Source organism: Corvus brachyrhynchos, unplaced genomic scaffold (assembly GCF_000691975.1).
Source record: "Corvus brachyrhynchos isolate BGI_N302 unplaced genomic scaffold, ASM69197v1 scaffold66, whole genome shotgun sequence".
NCBI classification, from domain to species: domain Eukaryota; kingdom Metazoa; phylum Chordata; class Aves; order Passeriformes; family Corvidae; genus Corvus; species Corvus brachyrhynchos.
In genome coordinates, this window is record NW_008238440.1 from 674980 (window position 1) to 693325 (window position 18346).

General features: G+C 40.4%; 1 protein-coding gene across 4 annotated transcripts in view; it reads left to right on the top strand.

The window, feature by feature from the left end:
* ADAMTS18 (ADAM metallopeptidase with thrombospondin type 1 motif 18) overlaps nucleotides 1-18346 on the top strand; it is a 77483-nt gene that overhangs the window by 16551 nt on the left and 42586 nt on the right. For 3 of the 4 annotated variants that reach the window (XM_017736583.1, XM_017736584.1, XM_008635484.2), the window contains exons 4-8: nucleotides 11578-11860; nucleotides 15492-15691; nucleotides 16424-16507; nucleotides 17363-17522; nucleotides 18043-18148. In XM_017736583.1, the coding sequence (XP_017592072.1) occupies nucleotides 11578-11860; nucleotides 15492-15691; nucleotides 16424-16507; nucleotides 17363-17522; nucleotides 18043-18148 (833 nt within the window). Of the gene's footprint in view, nucleotides 1-11577; nucleotides 11865-15491; nucleotides 15692-16423; nucleotides 16508-17362; nucleotides 17523-18042; nucleotides 18149-18346 lie in introns of those variants that run through there. The other variant, XM_017736585.1, reaches the window with a different exon arrangement.

Sequence of the window (18346 nt, forward strand, 5' to 3'; positions counted from 1 at the left end):
GAGTGAATGAGTGCACAACTTTAAAGCAGGCCCAGGGTGGGTGTAGAATGGCTGAGCAGTGCAGTTTGGTGGCATTTGGCTACAAGGAGGAAAACAGAGACTCTCTGGACTCACTTAGCCGCATGATATAGTGAAGGTAGGTTTTGTGACTGTAAACAGCACCTGCAAATATGAGGCTTTTTCATGACATGGAATTTAAGTTACTACATTTATCTTAGTAAATGCCTATTCAGGTGCCCGTGTAAATGAAGCTCTGGATGCTGAGGGTGTTCGTATGGTCATGGAAGCGTTATGTGGAGTTGCCATTGTGCAGGTTTCTTAATGTTATGGAAAACTGAGAAAAGGATGAGGTCTTGTTTCAACTTGGTGGCTTTCTGGGATGCTGCTGCCTTGTATTTTGGGTTTAATTGTGTGAATTCAGTCAAGGTTTTACCTTTTTACCTTTTCTTGGTGGTGAGAAGAGATTCAGACACACCTAGGCTGCTGTTCTGCTTCAAAGAGATTACTACAGCAAAAGAACAGGGGATGACACTGATTCTTCCCTGCTCTGCCTTTCACAGTGATGCCACCCTGATGCAATGGGGTGCAGAGGGGGGTGGTTGAGGGAGTAGCTGTGTGGTGTTTCATCTCCAGCTGGGCTTATACCCATGACACCAAGTAACACCCTTTCTCTAAAGGCACGTGAAAAGTAGGAAGCCTCATAGCACAGGAATTCCCAGTGAGGAGCAAACCTCCCAGCCTTCCACAGCTGGATGTACTGTGTGTTTCTGGTCAGCAATGTTGCCCCTGTAAGTGAGGCCACCTGGCACGAGCCTGTCCAAGGGTGTGCTGAGGGGCAGAGCCATGTTGGGGATGTTGTCTTTGAGCAGGGAATTGGCCAGCTGGGAGCCCTGTGAGGTGGCATACACCTGGCTGTGCTCTGAGTCTCTGTGCTCAGTGCAGCTGGTCCCTGGATCACAGCTCTGCCTGTGGGGTGGCATCCTGAAGGCTGGTGCTGCAGCTTAGAGTGGGGAAGGTGGAAGCACTTTAAAAGAACAGCCCAGCCAGGGTCAAACATGAGCCTTCACGAGTCTCTCACGAGCATTTTCTGCATTGATTACAAAATACTGCCTAAAAAACTGAGAAATAAGGAACAGAGAAGCTGAAATGCTGAAGAGCACGGAGTTGAATCCAGATAACCCAGGCGCCACCCTGACATTCTCGCTCTTGGGCCATCTTTGGTTCTTGTTTTCCATTCCTTTAATGGCCTAAGCTCTCTTGTTCCACTCCCTTTCTCCTTCCCACATAGATATTTCAACATATGGATATGTCTGTGTATGTGGAATATCAGCAAAGCTGATACTTTGCTCCCTGCAGAGCTCCTTGTGACCACTCTCTCATGTAACTAATCCATAGCAATGTATACTCCAACAAGGAAAATTAAAAGGTTGGGAACCACTGACCTAACTTCTTAGTAAGCAATACAGCTGGCAATCAGATGTAACCCGAGCTCCTCGTTATTGGAGCTGCCTGAGCTATTCATAGCAAAGCGAAATTGCTATGGGAATTGAGCTGGATTTATTTTGTTTGAATGCAAATTATCCCAGGTCAGACAGGCTCAGATCTTCTGCCCCCTCAAATTCATTTGCATCAGCTCTGGCAGGGTGAAGCTCATTTCTGGAGGATCTTCACTGGGGAAATGTGGGTATGGGTAGGGAACCACCAGATGTGGAGAGCGTTTGCTTGGGGCTTTGATGCAGTGGGTGTAACTCACTCTGCAGCCCAGACTCCTGACCAGAGAGAAGCCTCTGCCGTCAGGTAGCTACAAGTGGTGTCCCAGTGCTTGGGCAAGTGTCTCTCTCTGTTGTCTGAAACCTCAACAGGGTGTCCTGTAAGGGAGAGGGAATATTAAGCCCTGCCTAATTCTCACAATGTTAAATGTTCTGAAGGGTCCAGCTGCCAAAGTCCCATCATCACAGGAAAAGCTGTGTTTTCACTAAAAAAAATAACCAGCCCCACTCAACTTTAATTCTAGTATACATGGTTATAAAGAGTAAAAAAAAGCCTCTTAAAAACTCAGCTGAAAATGGTTCAAGAAATCAGAAAGAAAATAAAACACTAAAGCCCTTTGGCATTATTTTTTAAAATCTCATAATTTATAGTGTTGTTTCCTGCAGGGCCTGATTCATGACTTTTAATGTTGAAGCTGCCTGTCTGATAGGGAGGAATGCTGCTGATCAGAAACACTCAAGCAAGCATCTGTTAATGCTAAGTACCTATGGAAAAGGAATTTCCAAGAACTGATTTTAGTTACCTATCATCAGTTTTTTTTTTTTTTTTTTTTTTTTAGTTTTTTTTTTTTTTTTTCCTTTTCTCTTTTTTTTTTTTTTTTTTTTTTTTTAAGCTGTTCATTTTCTGTGTCACTCTGCCTTATCCTTACTGGTTTTGTCTTTATTACCACTCTAGGAGCAGCAGCTTTGTTAAGAAGGCATGCACTTTCCCTAGAATAGTGGTACATCTGAACTCCAGCCACATAAAACTGATTAGCTGTACATGAAGGGGGAGGAGAATCTTGCCAGAACATTTTCATTTCACCTAATCCTTTGAGCAGCATAAATAATTCATAGCAAACCAACGTTAGGGTGAAACGCTGCCCTGTCTGAAGATCTGGGCATCTTGAAGGCACATTTCAGATATTTAAGAGGGGCATAAATGGTGCTTTTGTTTTGTGCTGTTACAGAGAATGAGAGGACAGAGAGAGCTGCATTTCCTGTGCTTTTGAAGGTTTTTGAAGGTGAACCTGCTCTCACTTGGAGTGTTCTCTGAAGCTGTGCACCCAGTTTCATGGGATGTTAGCTCAGGGGATACACTAAGCTGCCCTCTGAAGTCAGGTTTTCTGCTATTCTTGATGTACCCTAAGTAACTAATCAACTGTCAGCACATGACAAATAGTGGGCTGCCTCTTTTTAGGAAAAGTGAAGCATAAATGCACTCATTAAATAGTCCTTCTGTTTCCTGTTTGCTTTGTGATGGATTTCAGAACTGTCATAACTAATAAAAGCTCTAGATTTTTATCTTACAGTTGCAGGGATTTGCTTAAACAGGCCATACCCAAGTGCTTGTATAGCTACCAAGGCTAAATTTGAGCTGTTGGTTTTTGCTAATTGCCTTCCAAAACCTTTATAGGGAGCCAAAGAGCCCTACTGCTGGAATTGTAAATGAAGTGATCCTGAGTGTAACTTGGTAAACCTCTGGCACTTCACTTAAATATTATTGGTGTATAGTTAGTGTGGTTATGCTGTAGTTTGCATGAGTATTTTTCTTGTATTCATTTATCATGCCTACTCCTGTTTTTTGGTTTTTTTTTTTTTTTTTTTTTTTTTTTTTTTTTTTTTTTTTTTTTTTTTTTTTTTTTTTTTTTTTAAAACCACCACACAAAAAAAAAAGAGTCTTCTTCTGTTTTTTGTGTTTTTTTTTTTTTTTTTTTTTTTTTTTTTTTTTTTTTTTTGTTTTTGGCTTTTTTTTTAAAAACCCAGAACATGAGAAATGAGAGAGCTCATGTACTGACAAGCAAGTATTTAATCTGTGGCAAAGCAATCAACTTTGTGTTAGTTCTAGAATATCTCATTACCCTGCAATAAATACCAATTTAATACATTTAAATACCAATGTGACTGGTTCAATTACCTTAAGTGGAGGAACAAATAAGAATATTTCCTTATTTGCCATATGCTGACAGGGGGTTGCATAAAGATGTTTGAAACAAGCTCAGTCAACTGCAGAAATACAAAGGCACTATTCAGAGATAATGCTGGCTTTGTTCATATAGGAATAATTAAAGGCATGCAATTTTGTTACCTTGTTTTAATTGCTGAATTTTCTGCATAGCACTTCTTTTGAGCGACCCAACAGAGTAGTCTTTCATGGCTAACTCAGACTGGCAATTTAAACCTTGTACTCTCCTTCTGTCAGATTGTCAGGTAATAAAATGCTATATTGTTAAGAACCCTTAACATTTTACATTTGCAAGAAATCTTTATTATGTTAGAAAACAGAATAATTGAGTTATTTTTCTGAGTCTGATTCTAAAGAAAAATGCCATCTGCTGACAATTCTCAAGTTAGAATAGGCAACCAATAATTCTAATGCTTCTTTCATGATAAAAAAAAAAAAATTCAGTGTGTATAAAGGTCATTAACCTGAACATTTTCTGTGGTACAGAGCCAGGTATTCCAGTCTGGTGAAAATCATTAAAGGTCTGCTGAGGTTATTCTCATCAGCCAAGGACCCAGTCCCATAAAACATCACTTTGTACTTCCCTGATTCTGGGGTCAGCATCAGGAACTGCCCATTTACAGGCTTGATACTTTTCTGAACGATGGGTGAATTTTTTTGGCAGACATAAAAGCTAGGGAAAAGTTTAGTTCACTTAAATTCTCTCTTGCCTTTAGTGTGTTCACATGCCTTTATGCTGCCTGGTTTGGGATAGGATCAAAAATGAACATGCTCTGAGTTTTACTCGTGGGATTTCTGACTTCAATAATACATGTGTATTATTGGAAACCTCATGAGAGTCCATTCTCACTAGTTTCCCAGAACATTTTCTTTCCCAAATTGGTATAAAAGCACTCTGGAAATGCTTGCACAGACAATGTTCAGCTCAATGGGAGCTCCTGGGTGCTTAACACTCTGTAAAAGTCTGTCATTAATTTAACAATCTGAGTATGGATTTAGGGTCCAGACTTTTCACTTTTTGTTGGTGGATCATGGATCGTGTCCCTGTCACGGTGTCTCAGAAGCTTGTTCCATTTACCCAGTGCTTCAGTAACATGGGTGCAGTTGTGTAAGTGCCCTTCTCAGGGGGACAGAAAGAGGCAAAATGCCCCTCAGCCTTGTGGCTGCTGCTGTCCCCTCTGCAGCTACCTCCCAGAAAAGGAGCTGTAGGTCAGAGTGGAGAGGGAAGGAACTCCCTTAATTACCATGATTTACTGCCATTGGCTTGGCTGTTTGCTCCTGATGCTTCCCGAGAGTAAAAATATCTTTCACCTCAGCAACACTTTCTGCAATTCAGCCCCTTTCTCCTTTCCAGATATGCTGCTTGTCATTTTTTTCTACCTAATTTCACATCTTAATTTGTTCATTTTGATTATATTTTCCAGAGTGTTGACATTTTGACCCTAACTTGAGAGGGGCTCAGTAAGCCATCTCTCAAAAAGTCAGTCAGTGATATCGAGTATCTGCAGTTCCAGGTCAGGCTGTACTATCCTGCTGGCTATAATTCTTGGAAGTAGTTTTGCTTATGACTGTAGTAAGGTTATAGTCTCACATATTTTTCAGACTACCAACTTAACCCGTCCCAAGAGGTGAGTCTACTTCATTACACATCCCCTAAAGAAACAATAATTTATTTAAACTGCTTACATGATGCAGGACTGCTTTGAACAGCCCCGTGATGGTATTGGTCGAATACCCTTGGTTTGGAGGAAGGAGGAATTCATAAGATGAATGTTGGCAAACTTAACAGGACTTTATTCTTCCTGGGATTCCTTGGCATGTGTGAGAAAATGATACATTTACCGCATTTTCAAGGCTTAACCCTGTTATTAAAACCTGTTCTAAGCAGCTGGCACTTTTCCTGCTGTCTTGGCAGGATTTTGTCCCTGCTGGTGCACAGGGACTGCCACCTCCTCACGGGTTTCTCCGTGGGGACATTTGAAATGTTTCCGAAGTCGTTGCTGCCGTGAACTCGATGTTATGAAATGCTGTGTCCACACATGGGTGTTGTGCTGTGGGTCACTCAGTGACCAGGCTCTGAGCAGAGCTGTGGCTCCTGGCCTGGGTGGCTTGCTCTGGCAAGCGTGTGCTCCAGGCAGGAATGGAGGGATGGTAGCAAACATGAAGGTGGTTTCTGTACTTTGTGAGGGCACTGCCATGATCTGCTTAAAAAACCTGAGGGAAAGGCCTCCCTCATCTCCCTTCAGTCCGGGGTGGAATCTGAGCAGAGGTATGGGAGTTACGGGGAGGCCTTGTTTTCCTTCTAGCAGACATTGGTGTTTAAAAATTGACATTTGCCCAATTCCAGAGGCCAGTCTGGGCCAAAAGGCAGCTTCTGGCCGTTGTCAGGCATCCGTAAGCTGTGTGAACAGCTTCGTGTTCTCTGGATCTCTATCATACCTTCCTTTGGCTTCCAAGCTGCCCATGGTTCCATGTGGGAAGCGGGCTGGCAGACAGAACCCGCAGGTGGGACACCGAGTGAGGGCAGGCTCTGCTCCAGCAAGGGAAAGCTTTGGTGGCAGAGCTGGGTCTTCTGTGTTTCCTTTGTGCTGGCAAAGCGCCAGGCACTTAGCAGAGCATCAGGCCAGGAAATAAGAGTCCGATGAAAATGAACTGTAGGTAAGGTAATTTCATGAGTTTTCCCTGCAAAGTGAATTAGAAAAGACTCCAATATGCTGTAACATGAGATAGTCTCAACAACACTGTGATGTGCATACTAGATTTCTAGGAATCTTTGGCCTCAGATGATTTTAAATAACCAGGAACCATAGTTCATAGGTCATCTGTCTCCTTATTCTTTGCTTTTCAGGGAAGTTCTTAGTTTACATTTTTATGTGTTTTAAGTAGAACTAAAAACCGTACTTCATCTCTGTACTTTACGTTCTGTAACTCTTGTTGGGGTGTGTTTGGATCAATGATTTGGGTTTTTTTAGGAGCTGGACATTTGGGAAATAACAGAAGTCTTGGACTGATGTCCACTGAAGTTTGTGGAAAGCTTTATGCCAATTTCAGTTGGCCTTTTGTCAAGTCTCTTAAAATTTTTCATGAATATTTGGAACTATAAATGGGTGTGAAATGACATTTAACTCTTCCTTTTTAGTGATTTTTCATCTTGAGCACACTCACACCCACATAATGGGGTAGATTTCAGTTATTTCTTTGGCTATTGTTTTAGTTAAGACACAGTGGGTTTTTAACACCTTATTTTATGTATATGCTCCTAGCACTGAAAAAGGCATTCTGGATATAAGTAGTATTCCTTAGGAAATATGTGCATACTTTTTAGTACCTCATTTAGTTGAGATACTCTTGTTCTTGTGCAAACTGTAATTTAACTTTACATCAGTCAGTATTAAGTAATGTTTAGCAGAGACACTGCAGTTCAATTATTCATCTGTTTTAATTCTCAGTTTCATTTTGTTAGGCTTCTTACCTCATTATTTGCATCTAGTTTCTGGAACTCTTCTAACTTTAATATGCATAAAGCTGTTGCCTTCAGTTTAATTAGCATGTAATGAAAGTGTCTTGTATGCAAACAGAGAACCCACGGCCACAAGGCCCTTCTAGTCTGGACTGAGGATTTGTTTGCTCTCTCAGCACTCAGCTTCGCTAAATTATGGGAGAGAAATAGAAGTTCTGCAAATCCTTCACTCACTGTCACTGCTCTGTTTTTTATGGAGGGTCTGTTTTTTCTGGAGATGCTGAAACCCCAAACTGAATTAGATTTACAGGCTGGTAAGCTGCCAAAGGCTTTGCTCTGAGTCTGAGAACACAGGGGAGCAAATGGGAGCAGCCTCTGCTGTTCCAGTAAGAGGCCAGTGAGACCTGTTAGGAACAGATATGTTAGTGTGTGACTCTCAAAAGTCTTCCATGTGGGTTGAAAATCAGTGGAAGATCTATTGTTTAGTTAAGATGATCTTTTTCAGTGGTTTAAGAAAATTCTCCTTATTTTTCAATTTATAGTCTATGTTCAATTAAAAAAACCTTAAAGCCGATACCATGTAATCATTGCCCTTATCCAAATCTCATTTTGAGATTCTTCTTCCTTTTGGAACACACCAAGAAAACAGAACAAGTACCTTACCTCGGTGATTACACCCAGATACTGAGGGATTTCACAGAGGTGTATTGGATCTGAACATTCCTTTAGCCCAGAGCTAAGCAAATATTCCATAACAAATAACAAGAGGGGGAGGAATGCTGCCTTTTTATTTCTTCTCAATTTTTCTGCAAACAAGCTGCAATTTGTTCTAAATTATTGATTCAAAATTATTTGCTAACCACGTGGGTCATCCTATGTCTTTCCATTTTCTTTCCAATGGCATGGAGTATCCCTTCCAGAAGGATAGCAAATATGTGTTGTGAGGGAAGAAGAAAACAGCAAATTCCTACTGAGCAATCTCTTGGGTGTTCCTTCCCACCATATTCTCACAATTATTGCTATTATTAGTGATAGCCACAGTGGGATACAGAAGGAATAGACAGGAGTCCTTGGCCTTTTTCCTGCTGTGTTGTCTAGACTTACAAGAATGTTAAGATTTTGTCATTCTGCTTCCTCTCATGGTGTTATAATTGCAGAGAATCCGAAATACAAGTGGGATTTTGACCTATCTGACCCTCTCTGCATTGTGTCTAAAACCCATCAAGGTTAATGGAAAGTCATCCTTGATTCAGGGAAAATCACATGTAATACGTAAAGCTATGCTGAAAGTAGGAAACCCAGTGCATAAACTTCCATGACAGTTTTGACAGTGTTTGTTCTGAAGTATTTGAGCTGGATGAATACATAGAATCTAACTCAGCTATGGAGATGTTTCATCTACTTGTAGAAAAAATTCCCAGGACACCCAGGAGTACACAGTAGCCAAAATCTGGCCTTCAAGAAACTGGAATTCCTTCATGCTGCAAAACTAGAAAAGATGATTCTGTGCCAGTTTCCTGCCTCTGTGCTGTGGCATTTCTCAGCTGGCATGTTTGCCAGCCAGCACAGTGGAGCCAGAGACCACTCTGCTTTACCCAATGCTACAATTTAAGAACCTGCAGGAAAAGTACCTGGCAGTTGTTGTCCCATTGCCCCCTTTGCAGTGCTCCAGGGGACTGCAGCTCTGTCTGAAGCCAGGTCAGCATTCTCTGCATTGCTTTGGAATTCCCAAAGCGATGATTTCAATATGAATCCTTGAAACCATCCCATACCTGGAAGAAATGGAAAATGGTGTGTGATTGAATGAGTGTCCAGACTGCTCTGTGGCACTTCCCCTTTCCTCTTGACAACTTCATAAAACTGGATGTTATCTTCTTTTTGATATCTTTCATTCACATGGCATTTTTTCAACTTGGAGGATGAGTCTGATGTAAGACCCAAAGGAAAAAGGTCTTATTGGAGATTTAGAGTCTTTTCTGTTGGAAAAAAAGTGACTACATTTGTGAGGCACTCAGCTACAGCCCCTGTAAAGGTGCAGTAAAATACATGCAGGGCCCAGAATTCAGTCACTTCTTCTCCCCCACCATGAATTTTCAATCCACCCTTATAAGGTTAAATATAGAAATGATGTTTGGGGCTGAGACTTCATGTACATCAGGGACAGTTTCTTACAGGAAAATGTGGAACCCCCTTTTTTTCCATATGGTCTGAATCATTTACAAAATGAATCCTACAGGAATAATTTCAGATGTGGAAACCTTTAAAAGCGGGAAATAAGAACCAGATTCACTACATTTCTGTTTTCCAGCTGAAAAAAAAAATTGCTTAGCAGTGCCCAATTATCAGTGCATTCTAGATAAAGATTGCCTCTCAGAACCACTTGTAAATTGTGTGATGACATACATCATAAGGATTAAAATATTAGTCATCTTCCCTACAGGAAAGTACTTTGTCATGATCAAATGTGATCTGACATTTGAAACCTGCCAACTTATGGCAGTGAGCAGGCGAGTTAAATTCCTGTCAATTATTGAAGACCTGTCTTTTATTGATGGAGGAAATTTTAACCTTCTTTTAGAATGTTAAGTAGATACAGGCTGAGATATGTAATTATGAATTCATGTTAAAGAGAGGAGAATGGGCAAATTGTTGATCAGACTGTCATTTGTTTGTTTTTTTATTGTTATTATTCAGAGGGCAATTAGACTCAGTTCATAATGTGGAATCTCTTCTGTTGCCAAAATTGAGATCACAGTGTTATTTTATGGGCACTGTTATTGGGCCCCTGTGAAAGGTGCTTATATTGGGGAGTACTGCAAAGCTGCCTTTGGTTTGGATCAGCAGAAGAGAATTTCCATGAAAAGAGCACAGTGGATGACTGTAGACTGTGGAGGACCTGCAGATCTTTGATAAATCTTTCCAGCTGGAATAGACTTAAAATCAATTTAAGCATTAGTTTAGTAAACAGTTAAAGCTGTGAAGATTCATATGTAACTTTCAATTTTCACTTGCTTTTCACTTTGTGTTCAGTTTTCCTTATGGGAAGCAGTTCTTAAAGCGCAGAAAATTCCACAGATCCTTAAAAAAATACAATGCTTACATCAGGCATTCAAGCTGCTCTCTTTGTGACACCCATGGCATTCCGGCCCTGGGAGGTTCTGCTAAAGAAGAACATCCATTTCAGAAGGGAAGGGGGGATACATGTGTCATGTCTGCATTTTCAAAGCCTTTTTTGAGGAAGGAGGTGGAATCATGGTCTTGGAGGACTGGAGATGTGGGGCAAGATGGTTTGCAATTGACATTTGTTTGTCTGCACATATTTTTCTGAAGCCTAAGAGATATGTAGTCCTCGTGGGATGTCAGTTTTGGCAGGAGGGTGTTGGCACATGGTAGAGCCTCACTGATCCAAACCAAAAATCTGTATCTAGTATTACGTATATAATGTAATAGAATTACCTGACGAAACTTTTTCTTGGTTTTTGACTTGGTAAAAAGGGGTGTTTATTACAACATGTTTTACAAAACCAAGAAATGAAATAAAATCATAACTGATTAATGAGCTGCATGGAAATACTTCCTCAGTGCCACCCACATTTCCCTGGCCCTGATCCTGGAAACACTTCATCACATGTGCAGTTTTATGCACAGATACTATGTGAAAACTACACTGTAGTTTTCCCGTACTTCTGTCTTTCAGGGATCCAAGAAGGAAAACAATCAGATATTTGCCTTTAGTGATTTCCCTTGTAGGAAGGTATAAATTTTACATTGTGTTTAAATTATGATTAAAGTGTGGGGAGTTGATTACTGAATGATGGTGCTTAAATGTTCAGATGCTTCAGCTTTGTGCTGCTGACCTGTCATGTCATTGTCTACTTAGAGTGACCTTAAGTCTGGGATTCCTGTTTGCTAATACCTTGTTCTGAAAAAGCTGTGGGCCTTAATTCAAATATTTTCTTTTATAATGTGTGCACTTATGAGAAGTTGTGTTTTCCAAAAGCATTTCCTTTTTATGTATATCCTGTACACAAACAAACCTGTACTGTGAAGAATGGGTTAATACTGCATATGAAACTATCCATGCTACTGTGTGAAGGTGCTGTGCTGCTTGTCCCACAACATTCCTGTTTGTGTTTTTCCAAGTGTGGAACCTGGTCATGTCCAAAGTGAAACGATGCGTATGTAAATGGGAAGAATATCCAGATTGTAACTTGAATAATAATAACTTGATATATAACTTGATCTATAAGTCAAGTAATAATAACTTGAGTAGCTAACCAGTGTGGAGGTGCACACTGCAGTCAGTTTGGGCTTTGCAGGAAGGCTGCTTGGGGAGCTGGCACGTTCCATCTGTGAGCCATGACAGCCTCCTCTCTAATTTGTGGTGCCGTTTCTTTTTTTAGTCAGGTTTGATAAGGACACGGCAGATCGAGTTCCTGATCTCTCCATTACCTCAGCAGCTGGCACAGGAGCACAACTTCACGTCCCCCGCCGGCCACCACCCGCACGTGCTGTACAAGCGGACTGCCGAGGGGAAGGTGCACCGGTACCCAGTAGAGCCCCATCCCAAATCCTCCCCTTTTGGCCATGACAGAATGCACACTTCCCACAAGTTTCACGCACAAGCGAGCGGTTACCACCACGGAAGGTTTCAAAAGCAGCATTTTTGTGGACGTCGCAAGAAATGTATGTAAGGAAACTTTCTCTCCTTTCTTGAGGTAGTGGCTGTTTCAGGCTGTGTGGTGGTCCCGAGGTGGGCTTCACATCTCTTCACATCCCTTTGGGATGGAGACGTAATAACTCTAAATTATATATTCCTAACGTGAAACATACATGAGGAGCTTGAGTTTTCCTCCAAGTTCACAGAATCATCTTTTATTAAGCCATCAGAATCACTGTTTAGTTTTCTTGTACTTTGCCTAGATTAAAAGATCCCAATGGTGATTTTTTTTTTTTTTACATTGACATAGTTTTCAGTAAGCAGTTCTGCACAGTGATGGATGCCAAGTTCCTGAACTTCTCTCTGTTAGACTGGGGATAAAAAATGAATTAGGCTTGAAGATGGAGAATAAAAGCTTCAAAATCATTAATTTCTGAGAGGATGGAGAGAAAGTCTTTCAGAACTCACCATTTGATAATGAAATTTTCAGCAACTGAGATCTTCAAAAAGAACCACCCATGTAAATTGTTTAAATAAGATTTTGGAGCCATGTCTTAAAAAATATATTGAAATATATTACCTGCCAAGATCCATTCTGAATCCTTCATTAGGTCCTTGAATTGCAGAACATTTTAGAGCTCCCTTGGACCCTATATCTGTACTTTTAGCATTCAGTTGAGTCTCTTTGAAAGCTGATCAGCTTCTGAGCTGAGTTTCTTAATGAGGGTCTCCAGGACTGCAAACAGTGTTGAAAACAGTGCCTCAGTCCACTTACATTCTTCCAACTTCCTACTGAAATTCTGAGAAAATGAGCAGCTTCCTTTTCCAAAGGTGTGTAAGGAAGAAAGAGAAAATAAATAGAAGGGAAGGAATGAGAAAGGAGTTAGTGGGAAAGGTGGCTGGCTGCGACTGCGGCCTGAAAACAAATGGCTTGTTAAAAATCCAAAAATCCTTCCCCCAGGTTTAAAAGCCAACCCTCAAATTCCAGATACAATAGCCTGTGATTCAACCTGTAAGCATTTGCCTTCTAATGCAGCCCCAAACTGCCTCATTACATCCTCCCTTTCCCTCCTGTCTGGTTTTCCTGCTGCAGAGCAGGGGTGATGGTGCTCGGTTATCTCCTCTGTCCTACACTGGCCCATTTTGTCCACTGTGAGTTTGTGCCTTATTTACTGTTCCTGCTGTGACTGCTTGTACAAATTCAGAATTATTCATGTCCTCTTGAGCTTTTATACAGTGCTTATCCCTATAATGGAGAGCATTTTGAACACTGTATTTGCATGACCTCCTGGGATGTGAGGAGATATTATTGTTATTCCTCTCCTATAAATGGGACTCAGACACAGGAGAGGTCAGAAGTAACCATTGCTTCTGGGGACCAAATTGAAAACCGGAATTTTTCTTTAACATTTTTCTTGCTTTTGTAATTCTACATGTAAATCCATTTATTCAATAATGTCACTTACAACTCTGAGCTCTTAGTTGCATATTCAAGCTGAAGTTTATGCGAAATGAAGAGCATGCAATTAGCATCCAACTGTGATGAGTTTAGCTAGAGTGATCTACCCATCACTGTTTAGGAACTCGATGTCAGACACGCTCTTAGGATCCTATTCAGCAAGATGGCATTTAAATACCTTATCCACAAAACTTTCTTTTCACATCCTGTGGTCTTTCACTTCATGCAGCTCATACCTGTATCCTTCTGAGAGAAAGGAAGGAGTTCTAAAAAATAACAACTTATTTCCAGACCCAGCCTTGGTTAATTTATAGAACAAATTGATCTTGTGTTCACTGAATGAAATACAAATAAAATCACTTGTCATTGTTTAATTGAGTAGAGGAAAATACAGGATGCAGAAGAAATTACTCCAGTAAAGGGAACACTTTTTCTATGAGTATTTGATACTTTTTTCTTCTTGCTTTTTTTTTTTTTTCTAAGTTTTTATATTATTTTCCTGGTTTTATTCTGAGATCTGGAGTCACACCCGTTTGAAGTTTGCAGCAAAATCCAGTCTGGTCACCTGGAATAGAAAATTTCAGCTCGAATGAACAAAGGGATGGAAAATTCAGGCTGACAAAAGGCGGTGCTCTGCTGTTAACCCTGCCTAGTCAAGATTAATTTATCCTAACCTAAAGAATGAAATTAAACTTGCTGAGCAGTAAGAAGGAAGAGCACATTGCCACTTTGTCATAAAAACAGCTTGTCCCACTCACCATCTTTTAAAATTTCATGTGCAAGTAGTTTGTAGGCACTAGAAAAGCCAGTTAATCATCTTCCAAACTCTTTGTCACAACCCAAATGCTTTTAGATCATGAGAACTAACTGGACTATAGTTAGTAAAACATGCATGAAACTGCTGCTAAGGTTTTATGACTAGCAGTGAAGTAAATTCAAGAGCAAAACTCCTCTGCTCATGGATATATGTGTGCGCTGAAGTTGTATCGCCTTCGAAATAGTACCTGGGCACTGATGTGCCTTGAACTGAGCACTTCCCTCTTGGGTGAGGCCTGTCCTTGTGTCTCAGTGTGCTTCCAGAAGAGAAAAGTTCTTTGAGCTTGTAAAGGACAGTTGTGTATAATGAGTGATACATTTGAAAATGACCGTAACATGGTCCTTTGTATGTTAAATGCTCTTCAGAGTGCTGAGTTCCTGAAAGCAGACCACTGTTGTGCATTCTGTGGTGTTCTTGATTTCCCAGTTTGGCATGGAAGCAAGTAAGGGTCTGTTTTAGCTCTTTGGAGTAACTTTCTGATGAGGCACAGGCAGGATCACTACCTGAGGCTCCCTCACTTGTGTTGTTACATCCCGTGTCAAAAAAAATCCCATTGCTATCCAAAGAGTTTGTTAGAGTGGCCTTTGAGTTAATTCTTGATGCAAAGGCAGTGTAGGTTCATGCAGAAGAAGCTGTGGATAGCAGGAGCACTGTAGGATGTGGGAGATGGATTTCTTTTCCCTTTCTCTGGTTCCCTGAAGAACTGGAGTAGAGAGCATTCTCCAGCTGTGCCACTGTCTGTGCTGCACCAGCAAAGAGAGAGAAAATGCACCCTGGAATTGGGATATGCATCGTTGTTGTCAAGCCCTCCTTGGTGTTGCCCAACTTTTCCCTATACTCAATAAATACATTCCCTTGGCATCCATCACAGCAGGAAAAATCTCAGTGGCAGTTTGGCATGGAAGGCTGATGTCAGTCCCAGTATCAGGCTGGCAGGAATTTACTTGTGGTGGGTATCTGATTTCTGTACTGACCATGGACATCTGTTGTGGAAAGGACTTTTTTGCCAGCTGCTATGTAAGTAGCACATGCCAAACACCTCAGGAAGTTATCAAAAGGACAGGAAAAATGCAGATACTCTGTTAAAAATTCTGTTGTATTTTTTTGCACAGATTGCTACCATTTTGTTAGATTAGTTCCTTATTTTAAACTGCTTATTGCGTACGAATGTGGTTCTCCCATTTCCTTCTCTCCCTGTAGCCATCCTTCCCTCAGGAATGAATCAGGTATTTTTTAATAAATATAGGAGAACTTAGCCAGAAGTATTAAATCACATGCTATAAAAATAATCTAAGGCTTTAAACCTGTGATACTTCATTTTCTGATGAAACTGTTCATGGGTGATCTGAACTCTTTCCAAAACAGTTTTATTTCCTTTTAGATGCACCCAAGCCACCCACAGAAGAGACCTACATTCGCTCAGATGAGTATGGGACTTCTGTGAGGTTCAAAAGATCATCTGCTAAAATTCAGAAAAATGGAAGTCTAAATGTTGAAACCCTTGTTGTGGCAGATAAAAAAATGTTGGAGAAACATGGCAAGGAAAATGTAACAACATACATCTTAACAGTCATGAACATGGTAAGGTGTGGTGTCACTGAAGTGTCTTTTCTCTGGGGAATGTTGTGTCAGAGTAGGACCTTCATTAGACAAAAAGTGTTACTAAAAATAGCAGAGGCACCCTATGCAAGCCTTTCTTCAACCCTCATCTAATGTATTACTTAGGTCAAAAAGCCTTTAAATGTACATCTTTAGATTATCACAGCTCTGGCAACAGTACCGTGGAGTGAAAAAAAAAAAAAAAAATTAAAGTGTTAAAATTTTACAATACTTCCTGTGTAGTACAAAAAAGGCAGGTACTCTGAAATTGAAACTTTCATTTAGTATCATGAAGCTTATTCTGTTTCATCTCATGTCTCCTAGAAACAAACATTTATTTGAGAAAGCACAAATTTATTCCCATAAAATTGATATAATTTGACCAGATACAGGTTTTCCTGTGTTGTCTTGCTCTTTACTTTTGTACTGAAAAACTTGAGCTTGAACTTTGGCCTTAATTACACTTGATCCAGGAGACCAAACACAGATCAAAGGCCACTGAAGTCAATAGAAGATTTTCAAGTTTTTGACTAAGTGTAGTTTGGGACATAATTCTTCTGGTTTGAGCTCTTTTGGATTAATCCTCCAAGGTATATAACTCCATTAGTTAGTACTGAAAATTGAAGTCCAAGGCAATAACTCAGGACATGTGTTTAATCTATTAAAAAGGGATTACGCATGTAGGTGACATTTCCTCTCCAATAATCGTTGCAGGTCTCTAGTCTGTTTAAAGATGGAACGATTGGAAGTGATATAAACATTATTGTTGTGAGCCTGCTTCTTTTGGAACAAGAGCCTGTAAGTTGTGTCAGAATTTTTGTCTGAGCTACTTCATTTGCTGCTGTTCATTGGGAGCATTGGGTGTCCCGTCTTATGTACAGGGAGGTTTCTTAAGACAGAGTATGAGAAGATGATTAAAACTGCCAAAATCTCCAAAATGACGCTTTCTGCTTTTCAGTGCTTCTTGGGTTTTTATTCTAAATTCTTCATTTCATATAAATATTCTTTAGAAACACTGAAATGCTTCCAGTAAGATAAAACTGAACATTTTCCAGTGTTTCCTCGAGGAGAAATGTCTGGAATAAGGAATCTACTTAATAAGTATTTAAATAAACAGAAGAATTTTGAACTGAGCTTTCCGGGGTGTGATGATCAGAAGTGGTAAGGAGAAGTCCCAAACTAAAGAAAGCATGTAACAAAAGGTGGGAGTGGAGCCAATTCTTGTGTCAGGGGTGCTGAGACAAAAGAAGACAAAACCTCTTTTGCTGAAAAGAAATCCATAATGGGTTGATCTACTTGGATAATACTTTTCCTCCTCAGAAATCACAATACATTTTAATCACAATATTGAATATGGCTTGGTGTTCAGAATTCTCAGGAATCAAAAATATTTGTACACTGTAATTCCAGCCACCAACTTTGGAAATACCTGTGTGTCTGGGGAGAGGCCCAGTTTTATTTTACAGTTGTAAGAGATTCACTCATCAGCTGACTCAACCACCACAGACAGTCAACATGGGAATACATAAATTGATGTAGAACAAATACGAAATATTAATTCCCTTTCCCCTCTTAGCAATTCATACTTTTTCAATCTCCTTTCTCACATCCTGATGGAAGCACCTTGTCTGTGTGTCTGTGCACTCCCTGCAGAGTGGGTTGTTAATCAACCACCACGCTGACCAGTCCCTGAACAGCTTCTGTCAGTGGCAGTCGGCCCTGGTTGGGAAGAACGGGAAGCGCCACGACCATGCCATCCTTCTGACAGGCTTTGACATCTGCTCTTGGAAGAACGAGCCCTGTGATACTTTAGGTATGACACCAAAACACAGGCTGAGAAACGTGGGGGTGTCCACAGCAGGAGCAGAATTGGTTTCAAATAAAGGAGTTCATTTTTGCACATGCTCTTATTCTTCTTGAAGAAGACAGTACAGTAGTATTTTTGAATTGTCGCCTCTTCAAGGAATATTTTTGATTTTGAGAATATTTCTGAGCTGCTCTTATTTTTTTTTATTTTTGTGACTGCTTGCTTTTTTGAATGGGATTCCTCCCTAATTTGAGAGCAGGAAAGGCATGGGGGAGTGGGTTGGGGGGGAGAATAATCTTTACAAATAAAGTGTAGTTGGAGAGGTTAGGTTTGATTTATACTTTTTATATAGGAGTCCCTTTATTGTCAAATAAAAGTCTGCTGTAATTCCTCCATGATAAACCTGATGAAGTAGACAAGCGTCTCCCTGTGCCAAAATAAACTGGCTTATTAGGAGCAGTGCAGATGATACGTGTATTTGGAATTCTGTAGAGGAACAAGCTATTTTACTGCTTCCTTCCTTCAGGATTTGCACCTATCAGTGGCATGTGCAGCAAGTACCGCAGTTGCACCATTAATGAAGATACAGGCCTTGGACTGGCTTTTACAATTGCTCATGAATCTGGACACAAGTAAGTTTCTTCTTCTATAAACAAATATGTAAGTGAATGGAAACACAGCCTATTTAATATAAATCAGTTAAATATAGATCATTTGGATTGGCTCATTCTAAATATAAATCATTTGGAAGCCCAGAGATTGGTGGTGAGCAGGGTTGCATCCAGCTGAATACTGGTCACCAGTGGTGTTCTGCAGGGCTCAGAACTGAC